Here is a 10,152-nt window from a genome sequence, read left to right on the forward strand (position 1 = left end):
ATTAATAGGGAATTACAGAAAAGTGATAGGCGAGTCTGCCATCTGTTCTCTGCCTTTTGTGGGAGCTGGACCTGAGGCTGTTTTTGCCTTCAAAACCAGGCAGTTCCCTCCACACTTGAACCATGTGGGCAGAAGTAAAGACAGCAAATTGAATTAGGCAAGGAGGGGGCCACAGCAGTGAAACAAAGCAAATAATGCTGTTGTGTCTCTCCCCAACATGGAAGTACTGTTAGCAACTTCACTGCATTCTGTAACACCTTAAAGAACCAGGAAAAGGTCAGGAGGTCAAGAAAATATGCACTATAAAACACATCACACCAAGATCATGTCCAAAAAAAATGATATACAGATTAAATCAGGCCCCAGACACCCATCTTTGACCTTTCAATTTCATCTCAACTGAAAACTTGTTAAGTTTTGGGATGGGAAACAAAAGTGGGAGGGAGGCAACGGAGCGTCAAATGTCGATCATGCCACAGTCATGACCTCTGAACTTTACCTTGACCCTTCACGTACACCCTTGTATTGAAGTAACGCAAATATGAAAATCATAATTGGTTCTTCTTGTGAACCGGCAGGACCTTACAGCTGACAGTGTTACACCTCAGAGGCAAGAAGCCTGCAGTTTCATGACAGACTGAGAAGAGTTAAGGAATAGTCAATTCCTTTAAATAGACCTGATAAAGAGGACACGGGACCTCCCCCCTCTTGCACCAATTTAACTTAGACAGAAACGTCACATTACCAGAGGACTTTTTGTGTTACATGTTTTGGTGGTCAAAGGTCAAGGCCACTATGACAGGTCCAGGAAGCGTATAACAGTGATGCACTGCAACTAGTTTCATGTTGACCAACCCCAAGGTAGAGTGAAAAACTGAAATTAAAATCCTCCTAATCACTGCAGACAAGGAAACGAACAACAGTTCCCAGAAGCAACCCTGAGAAAGTGGCCATAAAATAAAAAGTGTAAAGTTGAATGATAACAATGTCACAAAAGGTGACATTCCTCAGTGGTAGGCTAGCTGTCATCTCTCTTTCAGCTTGGACCGATTAGGGGAGTCTGTGAGTGGTCTTTCTCTCCGGCCCAGCTGGCTACAGAGAACTATTACAGGGAAGCTGTTTGGACTTTGACCCTACAGCCTGCAGAGAGCTGGGAAACCGTTTGCACTCCTCTGCTTCCTGTCAATGGGAGACGCAGCAAAGGAAGGAAAAAAAAAGAAAAAAAAAAAGACAGGTTGCTTAATATTCAGCCTCCTCCCCTGCTGTTAGTGAGTTACGGTAGTCTAATAATGTGCATTCCTACATGCGAGATTTTCAGGTTCTTCCAGCAGCAGGTGATGTGTTGACATTTAATTTGCTGTTAATGTGCTCCAAAGGGGGAAAAAATAATAATCACAGAATACATAGAGACCAATTTTAGCCCAACAACTTTCTTTTGTTTTTAACACACACACACACACACACACACACACACCCCCGTTACAACAAATGAGCTCACCGGCTATGAAGTGATTAGTGCTTGGAGTACACATTCACTTCAAGGAGTAAAAACACAAGACCCAATTAGTTTGAATGCTGTTTGTCTACAGAAAACAAACCAGACAGAGCAGATCTGACAAATGAAGCCCTGCCCAAACAGAGTTCACACAGAGAAAATGACAATAAAGGCAGCCAGTGTGCATTCTGTCAATATAAAAGCACCAGTTTAAATTACACGTGCCACATGGCAGATGTTCCTACTGAAGCGCCGACTTAATCGCATTTGGAGACAGAATAATCAGTTTTCACAAATAAGTGATACTTTTACAAACAGCTGGGGAATATGACATGTACAAAGCTAAGAAAGACTAATTTGATTGAACAGGTCCATGAACATCAGCAATGTAGAGAAACAGCATTGAAATAAAAGCTGTAACAGGAGTGTCTCCTGCATGTCCGTGAGGGTAGACAAGCATTGTACAGATTGCATACCTGTGATTGTTCATGGCTACACACACAACACCCGAGCAACTGCAGCACACACTGCTTTGGAGAGGGTGTGGGGTTGAAAGGGCACCTATTAAACCTTTGTTTCAGCACTTATGTAACATTACTGACAAGGAAACACAAGTGAAAAAAATTTCAAATCACATAGTGACTACAGACTTTTACCCCTAGGTGTCAGAGGCGAAAAATAAAGAGCCTCTGTGGAAGGATAGCTTGACTAACTTGACCAACCACCAATAAACACAAAATAAGAACACACCGAGAGACTATGTTTTTTTTCTGTCACCTCCGAATTTAAAAGTCAAACACTATTGCTCATTACAATGCAATTCAAGTTGAATTTAGCGCAATGTCAATGCCTGTACAGGATCGCGACAGGGAGCATGTCATTTAGAAGCTGTGCTTATCGGACAGCCCGATGCTTAATGACTTCCAAATTAACATAACCCCCGTTATTGTAATTGCAATATCAGTCAAAATAATCACAATTATAAATGTTTTCAAATTCATGCAGATCTAGTAAACGTTAAAAATTAATCCATGTAAGCAAAACGTTTGAGCTCTGAATACTTGGTTTGTTTACTTTTTCTGTGAATGTAAAGCTTAAAGACACAAGCCACTGAACAGCTTGTTTCAGACAAACAAATTCAGCATATGTGTCTCCCCATTAGGACGAAATACATGACACCCACCACATAATCCTCCTCCTGTCTTCGAAAACATATACAGGAGCAGAGAGTGATTTATGGAGAAGGCAGGTACGCACAGAGACAACACCTCGCTGGAGATAAAGAGCCAACGACTGATTAAAACTGCAAAGCCTTCAGTCTGTCTAAGTAGCTTGGTGTCCTCGACGGTGGGTGATTATCCTGCGCTTGGCTAGGGGGTATATTAGACTGTCAGAAAGCCTTTAGAGCCCAGCCAGCTGGTCTTGCCACAGAGTCTTGGTTGAAAAAGCATTTCTATCACTGTGGAGCAGATGAGCTCTGTGGAGAGCAGTGGAGCCCCCGAGGAGACGACTTGTGAGTGGTAAAAATGTGGCTGTTCTCAGATCTGCCCTGTGAGCTTGATCATAATGACTGCTGTCATGATGTTACCATGACATACCCTGAGAATCCCCACAACTATTTCACAAATGTTACACAAGAATGTGTTCTGCAATACCAAAGAACATGGTTTGATTTTGGATAATGATTACAGGGGGAGCAAGGGATAACTGAGCTTTTCAGACCAGCAGGTCTAAAGAGGAGAGTCGATTTCCCGGAGTGGGATGAATACTACACTTAAGTGGTCCATGGAGAGGGGAGAGAGCTCTTAGCGTAATGGCAGAGTCACAGCAATCGTGACAATTAAGAGTCCCTCTGTCGTGGGTTAGAGCCGTCTAACCTGTTGAACCTCCTTTGAAACAACATGTCAAAAAAATAAAAGGATGACAGATTTGACTCGTCACAGCAGCATTCATGCAAAGGAATCCACTCAGTGGAAAATGCAGTTTACATTCTCACCATTCTGTTCTCTCTCGCTTACGTTACAATCGAAACCAGAAGAAGGCTTCCTAAGTGAGAAAATTGCAAAAATATATGTGCATCACAAGAAGCCTACAATGTACTTTTTTTATCCACCAGTTTCACAAAAAGGAGATGCTGTACATCACGTGTAAGCTCAGTGAATTAAAAAATGCCCAATTCCTTTCGACAACTGTTAAAACGAAGTGCAAAAATATGGAAAGTCAGCTAATTATTTTGAGACATTTCAGAAGAAAATCCTCCTACTCCAGTGATTTTCTGGCTTCTTTACTCCTCTAAAATCAGAGAGGTAGCATCTTAGGCTTTACGAAACAATACTACATGTAACATGTCACCATCCAAACAAAGAATCTAAAAGGAAAATAATTTAAGATGAACTCAATATAAGAAAAAACTTATGGGCTGTATCTTTTCTATCTTGGACTAGGATACACCCATGATTTTCAGTCTAGGGTCAAACAAATGTTAAAATGACTAACAAGTTTCCTACTAAGTTAAAAGTCGGTTTCCGGTCCAGCACACGCCAGTAAGTGACTAATCCGAGCATCAAGGTTGTTCCTCACTAGGCAGCTACTCGGAAATTGTGAAAGAGCAAAGGTTCATCCTCCACCACCGGCTGTTCTTGTAGAGCAGCTCGATGAACGCGAGTAAAAGATGCGCTTTCCAGCTGGAGGTCCTGCTCCTGGGTAACGTCTCACGAAATAAAGTAAAGTCTGTCAACACTCAGGTGCCGGTGAATTGTTCAGGTCATCGGCAGCCTTACCTCGGTTGGCGTTCTCAGATGAGATTTGAGAAATGTTGAAGCAGCGCATGAACGCAAGCAGAAACGCAGGTATCATTTAAAGCGTCGCCGCGGCCACCGGCACCATGGGTCGCCTATATATGAGTGTGTGTCAACGTCAGTAGGAAGAGTTTGGACGAACTTTCTTCACATTTTGTCCAGAAACGCCCCCCTCCATCCCTCTTTCCCTCCCTCCCCAAACACGTTCATGTGTCATTAGGTTACAACGCCATAACAGCGAATACAATGAAGGGTTTGGAGCTTGTGTGTGCGTGTGCGTGTGCGTGTGCGTGTTGAAGACAGCGTATCGCTCAGTAAGCTGCAAGGCACTGCCACCATGACACTTGGCACCAGCTCCCGGTCCAGAGGACAGAGGGGCAGACAGCGACGCAGGCTGGAAAAACTTCCAGAAAGCACCACGCCGCTACTGGACCCTGGCTGACGAGACACGTTTCGGTTGCAGGCTGAAAACAGACGAGAGCCCACACTTCCACGGGGAACACAACTAAAACAACCACTGTTTCATTCACGCACACAACCTGTGTCGTACGCCGACGTTTGGGTCCAATTTTAACCGGGTTGTCTGCGGTTTCGTCTCGCTTAGTCGTTGCACGACAGCCGCATACAATGAATAAGTTTCCCCTCATGGAGCGCCCATTACAACTGCACACGCGAATAGTGAACAGAGAGCCGGTAGCCGAAGAGCGAATATATTTTCTTTTTGTAAACTTCACCTTAAGTTCAGAGCTGCTCCGCGAAATCCATGAAGCAACTTGGTCGTTCCCAACATTCCGCTATTACTCAACTTATGGGGAGCCAATTACCCAGCTGTGACTGACAACCGCTGTCAAGCGCGCAGCTCCGAGACACAACTACTTCCGCTCTGTACTTTCCAAATAAACCCACCCAGATTTGCTGCTTCATAAATGACTAAATCCATGTCAACCAAAGATTGAAATGCGGCCCATAGTAATAAGTACAACTGTCTTTCATCACGATGTGAACCAAATACACTAAGTAATGCTGAACGATCCTTTTCAAAGTCTTTCATGAGGCTCATCTCACACGTGAGCTTTTATTTTCTTAAAACATGTACAATTTTCCGGTACGTATGACGTGAGAGGAAACGTCTTTTAACATCAAAATGTCTCCAAAGAAAGGTGGAATGGGTAAATTTACTTTTATTGACACATACTTTTCTAAACGCCGCTGATATCATCGTGTGCGTCATGCGTTCTTCTTATATTTTCTTCTTTATTTGATAAACTCCAAATTTTTATCTGCCACTAGGACACTTAATTTAAATCATTAAATGTTTAATTTGAACTGGGCACCTTAAATAATGGGAAAAATGGAAAAAAATGGGTTTGAATAGCATAATTTGAATATATATATATATATATATATATATATATATATATATATATATATATATATATATATATATATATCAATCAGTCAGCCAGTCGACACCCTCCACACAGACCTTCCACAACAGTTCACCTGTGCTATGGTGTTGGAAGACCATGCTCAAGTTTTGGATGGGGGAACTCATACACCTCGTGGACCTCAGCCTTTGTCAGCATAAGCTCCAGGAAATCAGTGTCATAAGAGAATTTAAAGGTCACACATATGAAGGGATTCAAAGTTTTCCAGTAAATACTGTAATCAGCATGCAACATCGATATACGATATCGTATATCATATATGGTATATCGTTACAAATTCAAAAATAGGCTAAAATGAAAATGCTTTCAAGTCCTGCTGCTGGACAAAAGATTTGTCTTTCCTCACTTTAAAATCCATTTCTCAGTGTTGGAGCACTGAGGGGTTCAGGTTTAGATCATATTTCTGTATACATAAAATCATACTTTCAGGTGCCACTTGAAATCCAATTTCCAAATGATGGTACAGAAAAAAAATTATACTTCTAACGTTGAATGTAAAACAGCAGTTGAGTGTCAAACTCTTCGTCTAACCCATTCTACAAAGGGTGCTCAGACATTCAACTGTAGGAACAGGAGGGAAAGTCATTTTGACTGCTGAATGACATTAGCAATAGCTGTATTTTCAGTTTGGTTGGAGCATAGAGAGAGAGAGAGAGAGAGAGAGAGAGAGGTATTTAAGTGTGTGTGTGTGTGTGTGTGTGTGTGTGTGTGTGTGTGTGTGCGTGTGCGCATAGAGGCTATGAGATATAGGTTGATTGCTGAATGGATTTATTTTGAGGGGACAAGATTTAATTTGTTCTGAAAAATGTTTATTATATATATATATATATATATATATATATATATATATATATATATATATATATATATATATATGAATGCATTACATCTTATGGCCACAAATTAATTAATTTGTGGGAACAAGTTATATCTCATGACCTTAAAAAAAAGAAATCTCTCTATGCCCATATAAAAAGTCTTTGGCATCCGTATGCAAATGGTTCCAAGTCTAACTATGGGGCTCCCTGTGCCTGCAACATGCTCCCAGTAACCCTTTCCATACATTTCATCATCTCAGACGTCCAAGCAACCAGGCTGAAATCATTACACTGCTTAGGATGGGCAGGGTTTTAATTTATTTTATTTCATTTTTTTTTTTGGGGGGGGGGGGGTGCACAGTTGTGATAAGTGCCCTTTTCTACATGGGTGGACCTCTGAAAGATAAGGGACCGTGCAGGTGTTAATTCATAAGTGGTCCAGAGTAACAGCCTCTTTAGAGTCAGTGTCAGAGGAAATGTTTTCCACAACCCTGATTCATTCTGCTCACAGTCATTTGACTGAAAACTTTGGCAATACCTTACAATGAGGACATATTAATACGTTAATTAATGTTAGTTGATTGTAAGTATAATGCTTTGATGTGGGTGGATAGAAATTCTGAGGAAAGCATTAATAAGTGCTTTATAATCCCTCAGTACATTTATTCAGCACTCATTTATGTAACTAACCATTATAAGTGTACCCTTACTGTAAAATATTACTAATTATTGAATGCTGTCCAGTTCATTTGCTGCTGTCTCATCTTCAGCATGTAAAAGTTGCTTGGAAGATTTCCTGCTACTCTCCTGCTCCTCGGAGTCTTGGTGCTCCTGAATTGATTGCTCAGCTGTGGTGTGCTGCTGTTTGGTCTCCTTCGGTATGAGCTAAAATAATCTGCCGCAAGGAAACTTAATTTAAATCATTAAATGTTTAATTTGAACTGGACACCTTGAATAATGGAAAAACTGGAAAAACTGGATTTGAAGAGCATAATTGGAAATTGAATGTATTTGAACTGCATTGCAATAAACTGGAAACTGAATTTAATACTCCAAAACTTAATCATTTGCTTTAAAACTGCATTTGATCCCACCTGAATGTTCAATTCTCTGTATACTTACACTACACCATTCTCGCGATTCAATTTCAGTTTAATGAAACTGACTTCCAGTCCATCAAGCAGATTCACAAAGCTTCAGTGTACGTCTGTAACAATTCCTCTATGGTCCCAGGACCAGGGGATTGATTCTCAGGGTTGTAATAAACTTCTTCCATAGCAGATTAATCAGACCTAATAGCTAAAGTAATGCTACAACTTTTATGCATGAAGTTTCTCTGATTCAAGCTGTCCAGTTTAAATTCGAATTGAGTTTTTAATGGCAGTTATTTTCAGCCCATCAATGCACTCCCTACTCTGAGGAGCTGTTCAGTGTGGGTCAGGATTAGAATATTACCTTGTTTATGATACTTGACCAGTCCTTTGGTGTCATATTTTATGTACTGTTCAAAACCAGGTGGTGCAGTCTTCAAGTTGCTATGGTTGAGATCTCCCATGATTGAAACAGGAACAAACAGATATTTCAAGCCGGTCTAGACGCAGCAGTTGAAGGTCCTCCCTGCTGACTGTATCTCTAACTGTATACTGCCTAAACCACTTGATGTACTCAGAGACTGCCCACCTCAATTTTTATCGTTGTGTATTTTTGCTTTTCTCAACAACTGCTCAGCCTATCAACTTCAAACTCGTCAGGTATTTGGCCAGGTCCGTACGACAGAGCAGTTCACAGGTTTAAGTCGTTATGAAAAGAGGATGATCCCTCACCCCAGTCAGTCTGGTCTTGTTGGAGGAACAGAATGTGACATCAGCTATTTTATAATGCATCAACGGCATTCCATGATTATGTGTACATGTGTGCTTGTGTGTGGTGTCACTGAGAACTGGCCTAACAAGTGAATTATGAACAGGTTTCAGCAGTCTCACTGCATTGTTTCCCCACCGTGTGTCACGTCATGAAGCAGGAATAACCAGCCTCAGACTATTGTCCGTCAAACTTTTGAAATGCGATTAAACAAACTATGACCTTGTTCTAGATATTGAGAACAAATCACGTAAGGAGGTGATCCGTCCATTTTTATACCACTCATCCATTAAGGGTTGCGGGGAGGCTGGAGCCTATCCCAGCTGACATTGGGCAAGAGGCGGGGTTCACCCTGGACAGGTCGCCAGTCCAAGGCAGGGCCATTAGGGGCTCGGTATTTTGCTCAAGGACACTTGGACATGGTCACCGGGGGAAGTGAGGATAGAACCAGCAACCCTTCGGTTGCTAGACGGCCATTCCACCTCTAAGCCGTGCCACCCTGTAATGAGCTGATTGCTCTGTTAAGTCTGCTCCACATTATTCAAATTTAAAATTACTCGTATTTAGAGCCATTGCATTTCATCCAAAAGTTTAGTTTTTCTCTCAAATACTCACTGATAGACGTAGCTGAACTTGAAGTATTAAGAGTTTGTTTTTTGCTCAAATCAAAGTGTTTACATTACTGAGCATACAGCCAGATTAGACTGAAAATAACCTGTGATAGTTTGTGAATGGATGTTTTTGGCAGTTTCACTTCTTTCTGCATCCTACAGTCACAATGAAGTAATGCAGGAGGCAGGAACATCCAAGAAGACTCTGTCTCAAAGCCACAAAAACATCTTAATGATTTTTGAACGATGTTTCTGAGTTCTTGAAAGGCAAGATACACTCTCTGGGTAAAGCATTGCTTTAAGGAGCCAGCCACATATATTCAGATTGAAGCTAATGGCGACTTATGGCAAACAATAGCTAGAGCAACAAAAAAACAGCAAAACTACCCCACAACATCCATTTAAAAATTCTTAAACCCAGGTATAATCCATCCATATACTGATTAATCTACAAACACTTTGATTTGAGCTAAAAACAGACTACAACTTTGTGTGGTGCTTTGTTCACAGTTGTGTCGAACACAACCAGCTGACACCTTCAGTGGAACCAAATAGCTTGTGCTCACTCTGCCTAGGTTGTAATAGGTTATTTTTAGCTTTGAATTTAAGTGTTTGTGGACTAGTGAGCATACAGCTGGATAAAGATGCGGATTACACTGGAGGATGTGTTTAAGAGTTTGTAAACACGTGTTTTTGCAGTTTTATTTTTGTTAGCCCTACGTCACCATTAGCCTCAGACCAAATACATGTTTACGTAGCTGGCTCTTTCTGCACACAGGAATCACAGAGAGGTAATGCAGGAGTGGGAAGGCTCTGTTTCAAAGTCATGTAGACTTTTGTTGTTTGTTTTTTTTTACTAGGTACGACATCATCGTGTGAGTTCAATTTTTTTTTTCTCAAAAACCTCAGTGTCTCAAATGTTTGCACAGCCAGCAGTGCATTCAAGACTCAAAGACAATTTAATCATGATGTCTATCTTTTGTTTCTTCTTTAAAAATAGTCTGTATGAAACAAAGCAGATGGCTGGCGCCCATCTTTCTCAGACATGTTACTGCTAACCAGCTGAGGTGCATTCCGCTGAAATCCGTTATCACAGAATAATTTTCCACTGCTCGTCTGCAC

The 10,152-nt window shown here is 41.1% G+C and overlaps 1 protein-coding gene across 2 annotated transcripts in view; it reads right to left on the reverse strand.

The window, feature by feature from the left end:
- LOC147258261 (solute carrier family 45 member 3) overlaps nucleotides 1-5,140 on the reverse strand; it is a 33,367-nt gene extending 28,227 nt beyond the window's left edge. Inside the window, exon 1 of one of the 2 annotated variants that reach the window (XM_086208223.1) lies at nucleotides 5,028-5,140. Coding sequence is in view for 1 of the 2 variants with exons in the window: in XM_086208221.1 (XP_086064347.1) it covers nucleotides 4,276-4,351 (76 nt within the window). In the remaining variant the exon portion in view is untranslated. Of the gene's footprint in view, nucleotides 1-4,275; nucleotides 4,408-5,027 lie in introns of those variants that run through there. The other variant, XM_086208221.1, reaches the window with a different exon arrangement.
- Between the last annotated feature and the right edge of the window lie 5,012 nt (nucleotides 5,141-10,152).

This window comes from Aulostomus chinensis, chromosome 7 (genome assembly GCF_037954235.1).
Source record: "Aulostomus chinensis isolate RoL2024-O1b breed Wild chromosome 7, RoL_Achi_v1.0, whole genome shotgun sequence".
NCBI classification, from domain to species: Eukaryota; Metazoa; Chordata; class Actinopteri; order Syngnathiformes; family Aulostomidae; genus Aulostomus; species Aulostomus chinensis.